At 32.7% G+C, this 22,415-nt stretch overlaps 1 protein-coding gene across 5 annotated transcripts in view; it reads right to left on the bottom strand.

Annotated features, from left to right (window-relative positions):
* Positions 1–22,415, bottom strand: part of LOC125075769 (WD repeat-containing protein 47) — a 52,206-nt gene continuing 29,791 nt past the window's right edge. For all 5 annotated transcript variants that reach the window (XM_047687503.1, XM_047687501.1, XM_047687502.1 and 2 more), the window contains 6 exons: positions 19,854–20,071; positions 12,814–12,991; positions 9,336–9,479; positions 7,577–7,729; positions 6,271–6,490; positions 1–2,236 (listed from right to left, as the gene is read on the bottom strand). In XM_047687503.1, the coding sequence (XP_047543459.1) occupies positions 2,091–2,236; positions 6,271–6,490; positions 7,577–7,729; positions 9,336–9,479; positions 12,814–12,991; positions 19,854–20,071 (1,059 nt within the window). In that variant the 3' untranslated portion in view covers positions 1–2,090. The remainder of the gene's footprint in view (positions 2,237–6,270; positions 6,491–7,576; positions 7,730–9,335; positions 9,480–12,813; positions 12,992–19,853; positions 20,072–22,415) is intronic.

Genomic DNA, 22,415 nt, shown 5'->3' on the forward strand with positions numbered 1-22,415 from the left:
ACTACAAGGCCAGATAGAAAATACGATATATGCTATCCTTTTTATTCACATACCAGAGAAAGAGATAGTGCATTGAATCATCGAAAATACCGTCAGAATTAACTTTGAATTGTCATATTCGGTATAAGTCAAACAATTGTACGTACATATATATGTATCTAGTACAGGCCCAAATATAATATTTGTCAAAAATCCAATCGACGTCAACTCGTACGAGCAACTGGCCTTAACTCGGCATATAAACAAAAGTGAAAACTACAATCGAAATCGAAGCCGAAAACGTATCCGCTACGAGCACCTAAGGATTTTTTAATAGGAAGAAAAATGATTATCCTCTACGACTATAAACATTGAAATGAGCGAACAATATTACAATTATATATCGTTTATTTAAAATTAATCATTTACTAGTATTTCAGACACAAGAATACCTTCTCTTCTACGCGATGTCTTACTCCACTTCGTCCAAGGTTGATCGACGCCTATGATTTATGAGAATACAAATTTTATCTGATATTTTTGGTTTGAAGTTGAATCGTTTTAGTCATCTTCATGAATCAAAAAGTCCGTAATTATTTCGAATATTCGAGCCTTTAGCACCTTCAGTTCAAAAGTGAAATATTTACATTTCAAACGGTAACAACTGTTTCAAAAGTGTTTATTTATATGACGCATACATTTATAATTTCTGCTATAAATACAACTATTGTTAAACAATGAATGTATTATCTTTTGACGATCGTGACCGAGTCCTTAGTCACAAATTAAAACAATAAATCAGTAATCCATCGTAAAGATACACAGATAGAACCTATCAATCACGCGTTCGAATATCATTCATTCAAAAATTCAGAAATTTGAAGAATGAATGAATGATTACGATACGGTACAATTACGAATATCCTTCATATAACCGAAATTTAATAAGAACGTGATTGAAATGTGTTATTTATTAGATTTATTGAACTCCATCGAATCGAGACCTTGAGAAATGGCTGCAATTTGATGAAGATTGGAAATATAGGGTTCGTCGATATCTGTGGGGACAGCATTGCGTTTAAAGATCTAAATATATCATTCCAACTACAAAAATAATATCAAGATTCAGTCTGTCTATTACACAATTGTATAGTTTTATCCTTCATTTTCATTATATAACGTTTGATAAACTTTATGAAAATAAGGCCGTTAATATTAGTAACTGACTGTTATAATATTTTTACAAGACATTAGAAAAAATATAAAAAAAAAAAAAAAATTAATACATTTTTTTTTACGTAACGCTAGTTGTAACTTAAATTGTTGATTTAATCTTCATCCATCGCATAATATTATTACGTCACAAAAAAAAAAAAAATGAACCGTCGATGACGATCGACGTCGTATAAAAGATCTAAATTTGGCATTAAATACGTTTTGCAATTTTTTTAGTCTTATAAACATTAAATACCTATTTACTCTCCAAGTTCATTGCAATATAAAAGTTTTAAAAACAGCGGATAAAAATATTCTACGATGAATGTAAAATTTTTAATAATAAATTTTATTAAATAAAACATTTTAAAGCTTCACATGGTTCAACATACCGACTATCATGAAAACAATATTAAAAGACGTAAGTACAGACGTTAGATAATTAAATAGAAAAAAAAAAAAAAACAAAATTACCCTTTCAATGAGACACATTTACATTACAACGTATGAATTTTTAAGAGACATGGTTTTGTGACCTTAATCGATATTTCGTTAGATCGATCGTCAAAATCGATTTTATTGATGACCTTGAAAAACATTCCTTTTAATCTACGTTATATAAATTAGTTTTCATAAGCCGATTTTAAAGCGACGATAATTAATTAAATTATATTAATCGTTATTAACTATAGAATCGGGTATGCGGTACAGTGCGCATAACAAAACAACGCCCGATTTAATATTTTCTATTAATGCGTGAAGTACCGAAACGATACAAAATATCATCGGAGAGAAATAGCACGAATCATACGTTAAACGAAAACATTCGAATTTATTCGAGGGTCAAAATCAAAGTACCCTTACTCGAGTAGTAGGCCATTTCGTGGATTATGGGTTTAAACTGGTGGTATCGTCCAGAGTACTGCGGTTTTATCGGCGGACGTTGAGAGGAACGAGAAGTCGTCGGGGTGCCATCTCGCCGATATCACTTTGTCCGGATGTCGAGCTACTGGAACGCTGGGTAAAGAGCAGGTCAGGTCACCTGGGAAATGAAAATATTTCATTAGAAAATATTACAAATACATATTCAACATAAAAAATATCAGAGTACGATGCGTAGTTTACGTTTGTAAATATAATATAATATTCTCATAATAATATAATTCCTGTATATGTCATTTGTCGACCTCCGAGTAGTGTGTACACCGATCCTCATGAGTACGCCACTCCGAGGTCCTGGGTTCGATTCCCAGCCGAGTCGATGTAGAAAAAGTTCATTAGTTTTCTATGTTGTCTTGGGTCTGGGTGTTTGTGGTACCGTCGTTACTTCTGATTTTCCATAACACAAGTGCTTTAGCTACTTACATTGGGATCAGAGTAATGTATGTGATGTCCAATATTTATTTATTATTTATTTAAATAAGAATAAAATGTTAATATGTTACGTCTTATATGATTTCATAAAATCGGTCCAATGGAAAACCTTTATCACAATATTTCAGACACGTCACGACATGTTTCCTCTGAGTGTTGTCTGTCAATCGACACTGAACATTGATGTTCCAATAACGATAATCGAATTGTTAAATTTTGTTTCGTAACACTCATGATGTTTCATCCAAAATTGGTTTAAACTTCTTGAAAATTATTGATGACGTCAATAGGACCATATCGGTTATTCGTGGTAGAGAACCTGAGTGTAGAAGGTGGACAAGTTATAGACAAACTAGATTCTAGTAAATGTTAGGTTACCCATGTTTTAAGTCAGGATAAAAGCTATCCCTCATCTAAATATTATCCAAATTCGTTTTGTATTTTTAGCTTGAAAGACTAACAACGACCGTTCATCCACTACGCACTAAATTTATAAAACTTTACTACCACACAAGCCGTCACCTCATTTTACCCCCTCAAAGGGTGAAATAAAGTAACGTCCTTCATTCGTGTCCTTCCACGGGACGGAAACCATCTCGATACTAAATTTCATTAAAATCGGTTTAAGCGTGAAGAGAAAACAGAGTTACTTTCGCATTTATAATATTCCAAAAACAATAAAACATTTTTATGTCAAAACGGAACTCACAGTACCTGACCAGTTTCGGTAATTGAATCGGTATTGCAAAATTATTTTTTAATTCACGTGTACGTACGTTCATATTCAGGAAATCTGTTATTGTATTTATATAAATCAATTTTATTTCTTTATATATTCATAACGAGTAAGTTTTATACTTACTAACGACGAAGACCTTCTAAAAGCGCGGCTCAAATAAGACATTTCTATTCAGAGAAACATAGTTTTCCACTCTTCGTGATGGAATTAATTCACCTTACTTACGTGGGACTATTTTAAAAGTGTAATATATTCAATAAAACAATTTACAAGTTGTGAAGATAACGAATCATATACACACAACAAGTGACGATTCTCCAATTTTTTGTATGAGAAAAAAAACGTGTATGTATGAACTACAACATGCAAGGCATGATTTCGTAAAAGGTGACAAATTATTACAGATTTTAAAACTAATACATAGCAATTCAAGCGCTCTTAGACGAGCACTTTTTACGGGGATTTTACGAAATAAATTAAATTAAAATTAGTTCCTACATAGAAAATCAGACATGAATTAAACAATTATTATTGATCACTCATGAAAATACATCACCTCATTATATACCCTCCATTAAAAAGCAATACTTAGTATCGTTGGCTTAAGGTTGGAAAGGTTAGTGGGCCAGTGTAACTGTATCGTAACGCACAAGGGACCTAACACCTTAGTTCCACAAGTTAGTGGGGCATTGATGATACGAGGAATGATTATTATTTCTTGCAGTAACAATGTACGTTGGCAATGTAGACTAAATACTATCAGGTGGCTGAATCAATCATACATGTTAAAGCTATGTCCCGCATCTTCAGAAATATGCTTCAAGTTAAATTCAAAGATTTGATAAATAAATTCTATCAAACTCAGTAGTTACACTCCATCAATCATATACTTGTAATAGTTACGACCCGAACAACAGCCGTTCGTAAGATAAAAATAGTCGTAACAGTTGTTATTAAAACTGACCAATGAGCCATTCAATCGAAACAATACCAGTGGAGATTACAAAGAAAACTCATGCGTCTACATATTTTATGTAAAAAAACAATTTAACACTTAAAATAATAACTTTATTTATGATTTTATATAAAATTCTAAAAATAAAAGCCTAATTTACTCCTTATTACATCAGCTATCTGCCAGTTAAAGTCCCGTCAAAATCTGTCCAGCCGTTCCAGAGATATATAGCCGCAACAAACGGACAGAGAAAAATTGTAAAAAAATGTTATTTTGGTATATGTACGGTGTATACATACATATTGCATTTAGTAAAAAAGCGGTTACTTTAATATTACAAACAAATGAACAATTCAATTTTATTATACATGTGTATAGAAAATTAAACACAATTGAATTTATACTAAGGTAACGTATATACACTCAGCTAATATATCTGCACTAAGCGTTCAGTAATCGTAATCACTAATCACCAATTAATACGTTACCGAATAATTAAGGGCCGTTAGTTTATAACAAATCTATCCAAATAGTTTTAAGCATAACACGCATTTCAGTTAAGCTACCACACACCAAACCTAACCTAAAAGATCATTGAAATTTAGATCGTTACATTATTTAAAAAACCGTGGATTTGTATTTGATGATTTCTAAACACGATACATATATAAATATAATTGTACATCTTTGGCAAATCGGTGGAAAAGATTAACTACAACTCAAAAGTGTTTTTTTTTTTTTGATTTTATAAAAAAAATACTGCGTCTAGTTTAAATTCAAATAATAATTCTTTTGAAAAACAAAAAAAAAAAGAACTAATAAAATATTCTTCTATAAAATAATAACTCATAGCGAAGCCACGTAGATATTTAGACGTGTCACGTAAGCTCGTTCCATTGAATCTTATCACAAATATTATTATAATATAAAGTAATATGTCATTTAAGACGTGTTCGGATATTTGTACATCTGTGACAAAATAAATGTTAAAAAAAATACCTAGATTGGTTCGTGACACTTGCTAAATGATTTACATGCTCTGCCGAGATGTCGCGCAGTGGTCAAAACGCGTGAACCTTAACCGATGATTGCTGTTTCGTGTGCTTAATTTGTGAAGGAAAACATCGCGAGGAAACCTGCATGTGTATAATTTCAAAGAAATTCTGCTCAAGTTAATCTACCAACCCGTATTGGAGGAGCATGGTAGAATAAACTCCAAAAGCTTCAGCTGAACCTGCGGCTTTCACCGAAATTTATAAAACTTTACCTATAGCACACAAGCCGTCACGCCCGATTTTTTTTGTAAATTAAAATGTAGCCACTTCTCTTCTCCGGGACAGAAAACTATCTCCACACCAAATTTCATCAAAATCGGTTCACAGATTTAAGCGTGAAGCGAATTTATAAAACTACTTTAGATGTATAATTTTTTCTAACATAACAGTTTTAGACATTCGCCGGTTTCAGTACGAACACTTCGTTCGCACGTTTTACCGTAATGAGAAAACCTAATATATCCGAAAGTCTCTTATTTACAACCGATACATGTTACTGCGTTCTGTTAATTAGCTAAAAGCTATACAGCCGCCATTTTAATAGATATTTCAGACTTGAATGGTTGTTATATATTTTTAATACAGTGTTTAAGCTGTTACTCGATTTTGAAATGCTTTTATTAAACACTGATGTCGCAGATGGAGTAATTAGTACGATAATTAAATATTTTCAGTTAATTTGAAACCAGTTCCACCTAGCTGATAGAGCTGGACTACGAACACCCTTTCAATGCTGGTGTCGACTGGGCAAATGTGTCACATGATGGTAATCATCGCCGCTCATAGACATTGGCGCAGTAACAAACATTAACCATTTCTCACATCGCCAATGCGCTGACCTTGGGAGCTAAGATGTTTTGTGCCTCGTTAGATACGAAGGCTCACTCACCCTTCGAACCGTAACAGAACGATACAAAGTATTCCTATTTACAAAAATATAGTAATTATATTACCTTGCAAATCAGTGAGTACAACTCTTCCATCGTAGCCTGCGGTTAGTAAATAATAAGCTCCAGGCGAGAAGCGCACACTGCGCACATCGCTCGAGTGCGGCGTGAAACGTTGTAGCGCACGAGAACCGCGCACATCGTGTAACGCGCACGAACCATCGTCGTGACCACAAACAAGGAGACGACCGCTCGGATCAACTGCTAAAGACGCTACAGCAGAACCCTAAAACAAAAGAGTATTATTTAATTTTTAACCCAGCCAACTGCTCGACTTGAAAAATGATGATTACAATTCAGTTTGAAGTCACTATATATATTTTTTTTCAAGTTGGATTATACTTTTCAAGTTGCCGTCGATATAGTATACTTTTATAACCAATAATAGCGAAACGTTCCAAGTTACATATTTTTTTCATAGCTATCGTAAAGTTGAAACTGTGAACAAAAGACAATGAAATCTATGACGGGCTATTATTAATTTTATTGTTAATAAAATGACTTTCTCTCAGGTAAATACAGTAAATATTCTGATTGATTTCGCTGAAAAACATTTCAAGAGTAGCAATAAAGGTTTCCGCTGACAAATTAACTTTCAAACTTTCTTTTATAGACGTTAGAAAAACACTAGAGTTACGGTCGTAAAATACGCCTGTTATTCAAATTACAAAACATACAAGACCCCGCGGATTCGCTCGCGTTTTAGACGCTGCTCGTTAGGTATTAGCCAAAAAAGAAAGATGTCCTTTTTTGGGATCAAGCTTGCTTCATGAAAGAGCAACAGAGAAACAGAGTTATTTTCGTACTAGATTTACCCAAAAATACCAGATTTTTTGAAAGACCAAGGAGTCAATGACCTGATACTTAAAATAAAACCCACCATTGTAACACAATGACTACGATTTTATTTCCCTTGCTGTATTGCACTGACTCTCTCACAGTGTTGCTGTTAGGCGGCACAGTAATTAATAAGTTAGCAGACCAGACCCAGAGGAACTAGCACAAAAACTTAACACCGATATTATTTTATTGCTACTATTTAAAATGGGATAATGAAATTATCATTTTCTATCACGTGATTTCCAGCTAGCGAATCAGAAACATTCGTTTAGAAAATTTTAATTGTAATCAACTTTGTTTCGTTGGTCTTTGTATTTGGTCAGAAAACAAAATATAATGAGAAGTATATAAAGTTTGTTAAGTCACTTCAAGTCTTCACATTTAACTAAAGCAAAAAAAAATCATTTTAATTAACCTTTATACGAAAAAATACTATGGAACACAATCATGGATAGAGGCAGTAGTACTTTACCTTGGTTGGTCCGGTGGGTGGTGATATAACATTGACGCAGCCTCCGGTACGAAGATCCCAGAAGCGTACAGTTTTATCCTGACTCCCAGATACGAACATCGCGCCACCCCAGTTATACAGAGAGAGGACGTGACCCGAGTGACCGCTGAGTGCCTGATACAAGGACGAATAAATATTTTATTGTTCATAAATTTTTCTTTAATACTTACTTAAATGTATAATTGTATTATTATTTTAATATTTTGAATCATAATACTTGTTGACTTCCACGCAAGATATATTATATACATATGTATTCAACTAACATAACTTTGTATTTTATATGTTGCAAAGAGTAACTACTGAGTTTCTGGCCGGTTCTTCTCGGTTGAATCTACATTCCAAACCGGTGGTACTTACCACTTAATATAGTTTGTTAAATGACGATTTAAAAGTGCATGCAGTAAAAGCCTACTTGAATAAAGTATATTTTGATTTTAATTGACATTACGTCATAATATTGTAAACAAGATGACGTCAGATTTATTTCAGTATTTCCGTTTTCTTGCATTTTTAACATACATATAAAACGGTAATACTATTTTAATGAAAAATATGGATAAACAATTGACAGTCGACGTAGAATATTTTCAATTAACTTAAAACATAAAAGTACTTTCGAAATATCCATAACACAATTTAGTTTCATAGAATAGTTTGTTAATACAGTTTTTGCTCTTTTAATTACCAACTATGACAAAGTTTTAAAATGGAAATTTCCAATAAATAGTGTATTGTCAACATGACTCGACCTCGCCGGGAAAGTTTGCGAACTCTATCACACACCGGGAGACAACGGATATTATCGCTAAATTAATTGAAAACAAATGCTAATATCGTTATTATTTGATTGAAAAAATTTATGTCAATTAAAACAATTCAATTTAAAAAAAGAATAGGCCAGTTGCATAATAAAAAAGGTACTCACTTATTAATGTGTACACACATTTGAAAATTTAAAAAACGAAAAAGGTTTCGAATGTACGCATGTATCTTTGGAAAGAAGTTCTTCTAAGACTCTAAGGGGACGTCACGTGACTCCTATACGCGAACTTTTTTTTTTAATTTTTTCTCTGTCTCTTTTTATTATATACGGTTTTATATAATATTATTTAAATATATTTTTTGTTATTGTTTTAATTCACACACAAATTAATTTCTTGTGATTTAATTATTCTCAAACTTTGTTGATTTATTTCATTGTCTGTTATTTAATACGCGATATATAACGAGAACAAATACGTTCCACGGTGACCCACGGTGAACAACAGTGTCCACATTTGATAAAACTATTCCAAGATTCCAAAGATTTAATAAAATTTTCTGAATAAAATCCTAACATAAAATCTTTAGGTTCATCGTGTATGTACATACATTACATACATTAGCAGCCTGTAAATTTCCCACTGCTGGGCTAAATTCCTCCTCTCCCTGTGAGGAGAAGGTTTGGAGCATATTCCACCACGCTGCTCAATGCGGATTGACGGAATACATATGTGGCAGAATTTCGTTAAAATTAGACACATGCAGGTTTCCTCACGATGTTTTCCTTCACCGCCGAGCACGAGATGAATTATAAACTCAAATTAAGCACATGAAAATTCAGTGGTACCTGTCTGGGTTTGAACCCGAAATCATTGGTTAAGATACACGCGTTCTAACCACTGGGCCATCTCGGCCCGTGTACGTAATATAAATATATTTTTTTTATATTTCATACCTGGAATGTCTTGCCCGTGGCGCAATCAGTGACGTATATCTTGCAATCACCGGCACCGCCGCTCACGAGCAGGCTCGTCTTGTTCGACGTGTCTTCGATGAAACAGACGTCGCGGACCGTGCCATCGTGCATAGTCAATTCTACCTGTTAAAAGTAAAAAATAATTTATATGTATGTGTGTACATGTGTCCACCCACTCATTTACTTCCAAAAGGCAAAGCAATGTTAACAGAATGGCAATTCATTATAAAATATAAGATATTTACAATTACAATTAAACTTTAATAAAATTGTAAATCACAGGGACAGACATTTAATTAATTATATTTTAAAAAAAAATCGAATTGAAACGCACATGACATTGGCGAAGTAATATTTGCCCTCTCGGCAAAAATAAAAGGCACAATTAAAAAAAAGGGTGAATTTGAAAATAGAATGCAATTTCATCTTGGGAAGACTTCAAATATAACGAGAAGTAAATTAATTAAGTTCCTTGAAGGGATTCGTCACAGTTTAATTTCAATTCTTCCTTAGTAGTGATTCTTCCCGGTAATTTATCTCATTGAATCACAAGTAACGATTGTCAGTATTATAAGTCAATTTTGTTTTATTTTGATTGTCAGGTCTTTCGTAGGGATAATTATAACTTCATTTTTTTTTCGATAACTTTAATTGTTGTTATTTAAAGTTATTTTCAGTTTTTGCGTGTACATGGTAATTTTCGTACCTTTTAAAATGTATATAATAAAGTAACACACAAACCGAAGACCTGAGATCTTCGAAGTCATTTGATAAACCATTACATAGTATAAAACAAAGTCGCTTACCACTGTCTGTCGCTGTTTATACTTAGATCTTTAAAATTACCCAACGGATTTTGATGCGGTTTTTTTTCAATAGATAGATTGATTCAAGAGGAAAGTTTATATATATAATACATGCACAGTATAATAGAGAAACACTGATAATTTCAGAGGTTTCTAAAGTGATGTCGTAAATAAACATATTTTTTGCACTTAAATTGTAAAGGCTGGCTGAATCCTACGAGATAGATCAAAATAATGCATATGTCTATCTCTTATGGATAACCCACAACGACCATTTTTTATCCTTTACTTTTTACAATAAATAATGTTTTTACAGCATTAATCCTTATTCAATTACGTACTGCGCAGTATGAATTGTTGGAAAGGCTAATGGTTTCTACTAACTTACGTACTGTACTGACATTTGGAAATATTTCCATAATTTCAATACTATTCCAACTCTTAAGTATAAATAAATACTAAGTCATTATAAATAAAACGATATTATTCAGTATATCACGGCAAAACTATTCCTGGAATTATAAACACGCGTATTATACTAACAGAAGAATGACAAATATCAAATTGTTTTTAAAGTAGGTATAACATAAATAGAGCATCGAATTCTTAACACGTGCGATCATCGAAATCTCGAACGATAACGTCATGGACGTTGATTAGCAGCTTAATATTTACAATTAGATATCATACATATATCAATATATTTATATATGATAAATACGAAAGTAACTCTATCTGTTTACCTTTCCACACTTAAACCGATTTAGATGGAATTTGTTGTGGAGATTGTTTGAGACATAGGCTTTTTCAACCGCGAGAGAGTAAAATCGGGGGTGACAATTTGTGTGCACTGAGGTGACAGAGGTAAGGTGAAATATAGGGAACGTTTTATAAATTTTACGCGCTTAAGGCCGATGGTTCAGCTGATATATTAACCGTTTCTGTTAAGACAGATAAGCCAAATCTGTTTCCGAAAACAGTGAACATTTTTGATTAGATCACAAAGATTTAAAGATTAATATTAATTTAATGATAATATTTATTATAATTTAAAATACTAAAAATCAGCTGTCAGTGCTTCAGTTGTTAATGTGTGTCTACGAGTCTCGTCAAAACATCCAAACCGCCTATAGCAGTATTGTTATCGGATTTACATTTGGATAAGGATTAATGCTGTATTGCTTAAAATCGCTTCCTGAATAAGACATTATGTCTCATATAAACTAAAGGATAAAAAATGGTTATTGTGAGCTACCCCTGAGAAATACACACATACCATCGCGCACTTTTGTGTAGATCTTTTTAAGGTATAAAATACTGTAGTACATTATTTTGGACTATCTCACGTATCTCATCGTAGGGTTCACTCAGCGTTTTCTGTGTTAACTCTCTATATATTTAAAAAAAAACACATCACAATCAGTTGCGTAGTTTTAATGCATACATAGGATCAGACCGACAGCGGGAAGCGACTTTGTTTTATACTATTTAGTGATGTTATGACGTATTCATATGTATACTTACTTTCTTATTTAGATACAAGTAAATCTATACTAATATTACAAATGCGAAAGTAGCTCTATTCTTTACGCTTGCACGGACAAACCAATGTACTGAATTTGATGAAACACGATGGAACCCCTAGGAAAGATATCAACTATACCTAAGACCTGACGACCAAACCTGATTTATCAAGCCGCGTGCGAAAACTAGTATATAAAGCACATAAAATTAGTTGCACAGCACGTTAAATATGATTTGTATGTAGCAGGGGGGGTTATTGTAATAGTCGTACTATAACTTACTATAATGAGCGGGGGACATTGTAATTACACTGAATTTTGTCAACTGTGTCCGTTTCATACAATCTTACATTACATAGTAGTATATACACTGTGACGTATCCTATTTCCTTTGACTTTCTGAATGGTGGGGACTTAAGGCTTTAGTCCAGAAAGCGCGATTTGTTAAGAAATCAGAAACATTGACTAAGAAATGGTCTAGAAAGATCGGAAACTTAATAAACTTCTACAGTTGCTTCGGCTTTACATCGAAACAATATCTTGGGTAGGATAATGTCTCAGAAGTAAAAACTAATATTTTATTTTGAAGCCAAACATCGAATAAGCCTCAAATCTCAAAATAAAATCAACGTCAATGGCTTTTTGCGATTCACGTTTCGTCAAAACGTCGTATCCTAAAAAAAAAACTATTGTATGGAAATATTTGTTACGTCATCAAATCATATATTTATTGTCTCCGAGATTAATAACATACCGTGTGACCTTGGAGTTTCACATTTCATTTTAATGGCACAATTGCAATCTAGGAAATGCAATATGCGTATCTTTATTAACGATCATGTTTCAAATATGATACACGATGAAACAAAGTGATTCTGATTGGAGATGAAGTCATGTCCATTTTAAAACGGTCGTAACTATTAATTAGAGGAATACATAATAAGACAGTTAAGAAGTAGCAAAGTTTACACCGAACATCTTCAATGCGTCGCCTGTGATGTCTATTGTACAAATCGTTTGATGTTTGCATGTAGGTCGTATTAATGATACGGTATGCGTGTGCCAAGTTGTGCTTGTTTTATAATAAGAACGCTTATAACACAATAAATATACCAAAGTGTAATCTACCTCTTGTCCTTCCAAGTTACATGCGTGGCTGTTAAACCTCATCAGTTTGACGGTTTTGTCGTTCGAACCGGTGGCCAGTAGGTCGCCGGCTGGACTCCAAGCCAGACAGTAGATGCTTCCCTTGTGGTGCTTTGTTCTCTTGAGTAGAACTGTCGGTGCGGTCGGTGCACTGTTGTCTCTGGAAAATTATTTAGCTTTATTTTACGTCTAGATTCTAAATTTGAAATGTTGAGAACAATTCCTTTATAAGAGTGATCGTTGAAATCTCACCAATATTAAGTTTGAATTTGGAACATATATATCAATTACGCTCAAACGACTGGTCGGATCCTAATCCAATTTGGTGTAGAAAACGATTACATATTGAAATAAAACATAGGACACACTCATTAATACACATTTATATAATATATATATACATACATATATATTACTCAACTATCTTCAAATTTACAAATATAAAAATGAGTATGTCGTAGGTTTGGATGAATGAATGAATGAATTCAAATTTTGTGCAGGTAAAGGTTTCTGGCATAGTTCTATCAAAGTACTGTTGGCACCGAAGTCGTGCCACATAATTGATTACAAAAAAAATGCATCGCAACGCATGCCGAGCATTAGATGGTATACCAGAGGTACATTGCACGAGTTCCGCGTTTAAAATAAAAAACTAGCGGGCGGAACGCGAAACTTCGCGTTTATTCAACTGATTTTTACAAATTTCGAAACCTATGACAGGTTTCATTCTAAACTGACAACGTCTGTTCGCCAGTTTTACATTAGTTTTTTTTTTTTTTTTATATTCAGCTATACCGCCGCTTTCTATCCGGCCAGTAACTTATTTCCGCTCTCTAAGCTTAATTCTTTGTTAAATCGTAACAATTTACTAAATAGCAATCAAGAATCCTCTTTAATTTTCTGCACATCTAAGGCTGGAGCTCTTCAAAATAAGACAATAACCGATCTTTTACGTGCAGCTATCGTTCCATAATCACTGGGACGTAAATTGGCTTACGCTATTAATATATAAGATACGTTTAATACGAAAATAAGACTAAAAACATCAAATCTTACGTGAAAGCAAGATTTCAAAGACGCAAATATATTACGCAATGAGTACGTTTATTCACAAGAAAGCTCGTCGTCATCGAAGAAACTACTTGACGTGCCTCGAGCGATTTTAACATAATTGCTTTTTAATCAAACGTTAGTCATTTGACTGGACTGAAATTACTACGAACGATATGTGATTTATCAAGATTCACACGGACTTGTTAATAATAAATAATTAATGTTTTAATCTTCAATAGAATAAGATCGAATATATTTTGACTAATAAAAGCTTTAGAGTCACTAAAAGCCATGTAAAAGTTTATACTTCCTTCACTAATATTTTTATCGATTCGATACAGAACCACGGTTAATTAATTAAAATAGTAATTAATTATTTAGCATACACGACACTATTAAATATATATTTACTAAATATGAAATGCGATTTTCGATGTATTATATCGATGGGAATTTTTTACACACACAATAAGGAGTAAAATACTTCTATATAGAATAACGATTGTTTTTTATTTGATTTATATTTACGAGACTTTACGGTGCGTTTTCCGGGATAAAAATTAGTCATGCTCATAAAACAGTAACAGTAATTGAAAAAAAAAAAAAAACAATCCAATACTTCTGAAAACAACGACAAACTTAGAAAACCGAAATTGGACTTACGAAATAAACTAATAAAAAAAAACGTATTTTATTAAAATTAAAGTAAGAAGACCGACCGATCATTGTTTCGTAAGAATCCGACGCGTTAATGTGAATCACTTTCTAACTTCATGTATATTATACCTCACGTTAAACTTATACAACTCGTGACGACGCTGTTTTTAAATCGCACAATTGCAATATTGTACATGTCAGGTGAAACGAGATTAATAGAGTACACGTTGACCACGAGCGTAAAACGCATGTGACACAATTACAAGGAAAAGCGTTTTATAGTACCAGCTGAAAATGCCGTTCTATTTATGAATTCACTAACAAAATTCATTTTTATTTTTAAACCTTTCGTTGACTGCTCCGCTAAGTCAATTATTTCGATAAATGAATTTAAAATTCGTGTAGGCTGTATAAAATTATTCTATTATTTTTTCATTTCGTTTTGTGTGTCTTATGTGACAGTTTCGTTTTTTATTATGAATATTGTTCACGTATTTTTTTATTTCAGGAATATAAAGCGAATAAAATAGAAAAACCGTAAATAAATGTACGATTTATTACCATTTAAACTAGCCACTTTAGTCTGCCTATATGACTTTTTCTGCATATCATAAATATGGATATTTTATTTTTGGATGTAAGGCAAGGATAATAAAAATATCTCATATTGAATTTTGTTATTATTCGATCCATTTTGTAATTACAATTGTAGATTATAAAAAATACGAATTCGACTTGATATGAAAAATAATATGGGCACAAACAAAAGACTATCATTATGGACTGATAACGTTATTATTTTAATATATATTAAATTTTCTAAATTGATTCTATTTGCACACCGTCCTAAGTCCTATTTCGTGTCGTAAAGCGGGGGCGACACTGTCCTTCTGTAACATGAGTCGACGAACGTTCCTATATGGCATAACAAACGGTTCATACATAAACAAAATCTTAGGTCGTTGACATCGAATATATGGTAAAGAAAAAAATCTATCATCGCTCAGACTTATTAGTGACATTGATATTTGACATTCCGGAAGCCGGTTGATCACAGATCTACGCAAACAAGCGAAGCGAAAGTTAGACAGCCAAGATAAATAAACTGTAGTCGCTTGTTCGTCGCGGTGATTTTACTTCGATAACTTTTATATCACTTTTCCAGTTGAACAAAATATTCTAGCCCTGTAGGTAGCGATATAGGTCTTTTATATTGATACTTTAAGATTGACTGATTTAAATAGTACCAGCTCGTAAATATGCCACTTCGACGCTAAGGGCTTCTCTATTTCGGCTCTTAACTCACTGCGCTGCTCCATGGTGAGTTAGCAGATACATGTGGCAAAATTTTACAATTATGCAGATACATATGAACATGAATTAGACACGTGGAAATTCCATGTTATCCATTATGTCATCTGTCATCTCGGCATCTTGAAATCGAGTCGTAAATTTGCTATATTTTGGAAATGTTCTAAATATGTACATAACGAAAACGTCATTGAACTTTGTTTTAATACTCAATGTTAAATTATTAATATAAGTGAAAAAAAATCTATGTTATATAGTGACATGTTCCGCAATTATTTCTTTTGTCTCGGAACGCATTCTTTCTTATAAGCTATCGCAATGTAGAGATTTAATGATTTTATAGTGAGTATCGGCCGAGGAATTCCGTTTGCACCTTTTACGTTTTTTTTTTTTTTAATAAACTGCTTTGTGCACATAACAAACACAAACATAGTCTTCATATTACAGAATAATCAAATAGCAGTTATCTTTATCTCTTTTTGTAATAGACTTGAATGTGTTGAACTAACAATAATAAACTTAATATAGAAATATTCGACGTTTCTCTTGCACATGCGAAAGTAGATCTGTTTGCATGTTACGCTTTCACGGCTAAACCACTGCACTGAATTTGATAAAATTTTGGTATGAAGCAAGCTTGAACCCTGAGGTTCAAGCTTGCTTCATACCAAGTAAGGCAGTACATAACTTGTTCCATACTTAACAAAAACCTCCTCTAGTACACTACATTAACAGCCTTCAAATTTCCCAGTGCTGGTCTAAGGCCTCCTCTATCTTTGAGAAGAAGGTTTGGATCATATTCCACCACGATGCTACAATGCGGTTTGTTGGATACACGTGTGGCATAATTTCGTTGAAATGAGACACGTGCACGGTTTCTTCACGACGTTTTCCTTCACCACCGAGCACTAGATGAATTATAAACACTAATTAAGCACATGAAAATTCAGCGGTGCTTGCCTGGCCCACTGGCCATCTCGGCTCACAGCAATATAACACGAAATGCTAAATACCAACGCGATCTAAATTAAAGAGATTTATATCTCGAACATAATGTAAGAACTCACAGGTTAAGGTCCTATAAAAGTATAATGATATTTATAATTAGGTAACAAGGTAGGTACAAAGAAAATTTTCTTAAAATAAAATTCTTAAGACATACAAAACTAAAACGACTAAGATCTAAAACGAAAACATATTTAATTGATCTCTTTTGAAAATGTAACGAGTCTTGTTCCGCCAGTATTCGGATATTTAAGACAACCAATATCGTATGTCGTAAAGTTTTTACCATCATTCAGGCGCCTGACATGTCGTATCGTCACCATGTCCAAAGCCGTAAATCATTATTTTTTTTTTCACTGTATCATTAACATTAAATGACACCTGACGAAATATACATCAAGGCATTTGGATGTAACCTTTATCGAATTAAAAACTTTTTGTTTAATAGACCTTGGGTCGTACCATATTTATGATGCAATTTTTTTTTAAGAGATAATTATTTATGGCAAAGACTGACCTTTTAAGCTATTATTGAATTAGATTTGTAATACATTTTGTATGATTTACGGAAAGCGATCCTGTGTTATATTGCTCAAAATAAGTGAAACGGATTAAAATCGTTCAAGCTGTCATATTTATTCCTCGACCTTATAGAATGATTACAGGCTAAGCAATACGATACCCTATTGGGAGCAAATCAGATCTAAGCGTGTCAAATTGCAAGGATTAAATTATAATTAAAGAAATAAATTTATCGGTTCTTGATTGTTTTATTGGTAACAGGAAGACATTGACATCGCGTTGCCAATCTTGTGCCACTTAGATGTTATTACACTGGCACACTCAGTCCTTAAACTGAAATTTGTCAGTAAACAGTAATTGACCAAATTTTTTATCATCTACTTTATATATAATTATATCCCAAGTTACTTGCAGCTTGCAGAAGTAACTCTCTTAAATTAACTTCGAATCTATTTCCACTTATAAACAATAACAAACCTAACAGACCCTTCTAAGTTATGAGTTCCCACATAATAGTACCACGAAACGTATATCGTTAATTGAGAAAGGTACAAGTTTCAGGGTCGTCTAATGAAGGTAACTTGACGACCAAGGGACAAGTATGACGTCACCAATACGTTCATATAATAGGAAATTAAAGACTAAGAAGGCAAAGTGAACATATTTCATTCAGAAATAAATACCTCATTTATGTTGTTTTTATTTTAATTCGATGTATAAAAAAGGGTTGCGCTAAGCCGTTGTCTTCCTCGCCTTTGCTAAAATATATCAGAAAAAAATTTTGCGATACTTCTTTTCGATAGACTGGGACATAATTTATGTGTGTGGCGTGACCTTTCTAATTATACCTTTTTTTTGTATAAGAGAGTAGTTAATTAATAGTTTTTTTGGTTTTGGCTTCTTCATTCTAATAATACAAATAAATAAGAATATAGTACATATATTAGTACATATAGTAATTCCTTTTAACATGTTGATTTATGACAGAGTAACTACTGTGTTACCGCTTCACATTAAATTCAATCTCATAAAATGACAGTAAAATATTCACAAGCACTTACTCTTACAAAAGAACGTACATGTATAAAGTGTATATGATTTCGAATATATCTTACACGTACATATAACAGAGACAGCATTAATAATAATTAGTTACCTATATTTTCGATACGCAAACAGTTCGGCGTATACAATTTTAATCATTGTGCGAATGTTAAAATTAAGCTGTTATAAAAAACTCGATCAGTATGCGTGTTTAAATATAGCTGATTGTTTTATTAAACTGGCAATTTAGTCTATTATAAAATAATACATCAGAGCGTGTAATACAGTACATGCTTCATTTTGAACCTTCGATATAGAATCCGAAAATGGTAGGGTTTTGTGCAAGCCCACCTGGGTAAGTACAACCCACTCATCATATATTTTCTACCGCCAAGCAGCAATACTTAGTATTGTTGGGTAACGGTTTTAAGGGCGAGTGGCTCAGTGTAAATACAGGCACAAGGGAAATAACATCTTGGTACCCAAGATTGGTGGCTCGTTGGCGATGTAAGGAATGGCCAATATTTCTAAGCGCCAACGTCTATAGGCGGACGAGACCACTCATCAGGCGGCTCATTTGCCCGTTCGCCTACTTATATCATAAATATATAAGTACACATATATATTGATATCCTCAAAGCTGTTTCAAATTATTTTCCTCATCGAACTTAAATATATTGCACTTAATAATAATGCAGGATATAAGACCTATTATACAAGACGTATGAGACATAACGTCATTGAATAAGAAAAGATGAAACAGTCTTACAATAGAATTCAAAGTTCTCTAGACGTCATTTTGCTTGTATTACGCCATGATTGCGTAAACAACTCATTAGATAGAGACAAAGAGACGTAGAAATTAATTGATCTAGAAAAAAAAAACTATTCTTTTTAAAATAAAATCAAATATTTAGTATTTACCTCCGTATTCCGTATCGTGTGAAAGCCGAGATGGCTCAGCGGTTAGAAAATCTTATCCGATGATAGCTGGTTGTAATCCAGGGAAGAACTGATTTATCATGGGCTTAGTTTGTTGTTATAATTCACCTCGTGCTTGTTGAAGGAAAATATTTATCGGATGGAAATCGACTAGATTTGTAACCCGTATTGCATGCAAATATACTCTCCGAAATACTTTCTCCTTAAAGTAGAGGAGCAGGAATTATATTTAGTCACCTATTTTACGGACTTGATTTTTCCATTATTTTTTTAATTTTATGTTACGCTTTGTAACGAAATCTCGTCATCTTTATTTAGTCTACTAACTTCATTTGTTGTTAGAATAAGTTATCAATCGTCTTTACAGTTTGCCGGTTTTTATCACGTATTGTGTGGACAAGGAACTCGCGAACGATAATATTAGAAATAATTGTGATAACAAAGACATACTCACTGTGGTTAATATTTATAATATCCAAGTTACTCACTTGACATCGTCTATTTTTGGGTAGGTGCATATCCTCAATGTTTTCGTATTGGATCCTACAGCGTACAGCTTTCCGTTCGGATGGAACTCCGCACACCGCACCGCTTGCAAATCTTCCAGAACCGTAACCGGTTTGAAGGTGGGACGAGATCCGTTCACTTCAGGTACAGCTACCGGAGTTGACAGCGGCGCGCTCTGACCACCGTTTCTGGTCTGTGTCTGTAATAAACGGCTTCATAAGAACAGGTCTTGTTATATTTGTTACGTGTTTGTTTATGTATGTGGCAGTATTATTGGATCATTATCATTTATTTTAATACGAACTATATATTATACAAGATTATTTATTTACTTTTTACTCATCACTTTTATGTTATTTTAATAACATCGCTAATTGAAAAAATAAAAATAAATAATGATAAATACGCGTATCTGTGTGACGTCATGGGTATAAGGTTATTGGGTATTTAAGTTAAAAGACCTACATATAAAAAAAATAAAGTTTTAAATAAGTAGCGGCATGTACTGTTTTTCTATATAAGATAATTTGAACCAATTTATAATTATATAAATTAAAACAATAAAAAAACTGTTAAAAGTAAGGAGTCTAATCTAAGCTAAGCGCTCTTTTATCCTTTTGTAAGAATTAGGTTTGGAGCTTACACCACCACGCTGCTCCAATTCGGGGTGACGGATAAATTGGATCTTTATATAATAATTATATGCTTAAAGTTTTTATAATACAAAATGTGTATAAATAATATTAAAAATAATTAGTACTCTAACTGGCTATACCCAATTCATGCGAGACGTGTTCATATGTAGGATTGAATTCGAGACGGTACAATAACCTTATTTTTTTGAAACATGAGATGTTTTCCAAAAACTATATTAATTAAAGCATTATAAATTAATGAAACAATTTATTTATTTTAAATTATTGAATATTTCTGTCAAGATATTTAGAGTAGCAAAAGTATGCGCCTGCTTTCCTGTCATAAAGTATTGCCGTCCAATCGAGTTATCTTCGCGCGTTTGCACTATTTTAACAACTGCGTAATTAGGTAGTTTTTTTATGAGCGTTCTCAACCTAAATTATATATATTTTATATAGGAAGGCAGTCTCGCAAACACAAGCAGCAGCAAATGGACCGCCTTGTCGCAACTGGTCCCCATTACCCAGAGAAACAAAGTACATTATTGACAATGATGATATAAATAGTTATATAACTGTTTAACCCACAAACATTATTAGTAAATAAAAAGAGCAATAACTATGAACACCAGTCATATGTTCTCGAAAAATGACAAGCATGTTCTCGAATGTTCTCAAAACGCGAACGGAACTCGGAGGCAAGGCTAGTGTTATAAACATAAGAGGTAGGAATGTAACTGAACAGGAAAATTGCTTGCAACTGTGTTCGTTAAAACTGCATGACCTACACACAATTAATAGTCAAGCTACTGTCCTTGTAAACAAACATTCAGTTTTAATTAATCTGTAATTAATAGAAAAGTCTTTATCGAACTCGATCGTTCTCGATAATCGATTCGAATTATCGATATTTGATCGATGTTATCTGTACTAATATTATAAATGGGACAATAACTCTGTCTAAAACTTCTAGAACGCGATCGAATCTGAGAGCTACAACTAATATTATAATAATGTAAATAGTAAATACAATTTTTAATATGATGACAATTACATACATTTGAGCGATGAAACGAAATTGCTGCGATGTGGTTCCATCTCCACTAGAACCGCAAAGATAAACATAACTTTTCAATAATAGTTGAATCGTATAGAGGCAGACTAAACATAATTCTATTGAGGTAGGTCCCCAGATATTTACATTTATTTCTCCTTGGCCATCGATGTTATTCGATGTTATAAATTAAAAATATATATATATATATTCAGAAATAACAGACAATACTCCCAAAGGCGAAATATAACTCGATTGGAGTTCTTGTTAGTTAAATTATGCATAAACACTACAAAACTGTTTATAATTGTTGCCCAACCCTTAAGGAATTTTAAACGATTTATTGTATGTACATTTACATACTAAATCAGACCGCAACCCACAAGCTATCATCGTTATTGTTCATTAATATAATTTGTGCGTTCATTATTATAATTATACTTCATTATTAATAGAGGGAAGTTGTTAAAATTACTAAGTAAAACATGGAAGTAGGTACATTATTTGGGCTTGGCACCAACATCAACTGATTTAAATAATAGGATATCGAGTTAAAATTGTCCATATACTTTACTAAAAAGTACGTAGGCTGATTGTCACTTATAAGATAATCATGAATCAATCGATAAAATTATAAGAAAAAATATTAAAGTTAAAAATTTTATATCCTTAAGAATCTACGATACGGTGGTGTATTTTTTAATGACCTCGACATATCAACAATTAGCGCACCATATTGCGCCATATATATTGTTAAACTCAATTTTTTGTTATAAAAAAATATACACCTACTATATAAAGCTAAACCGTTGTAACAAACTCGAAACTCACAAACCGATCGTGAAATGTTACAA

Source organism: Vanessa atalanta, chromosome Z (assembly GCF_905147765.1).
Source record: "Vanessa atalanta chromosome Z, ilVanAtal1.2, whole genome shotgun sequence".
Taxonomy (NCBI): Eukaryota; Metazoa; Arthropoda; class Insecta; order Lepidoptera; family Nymphalidae; genus Vanessa; species Vanessa atalanta.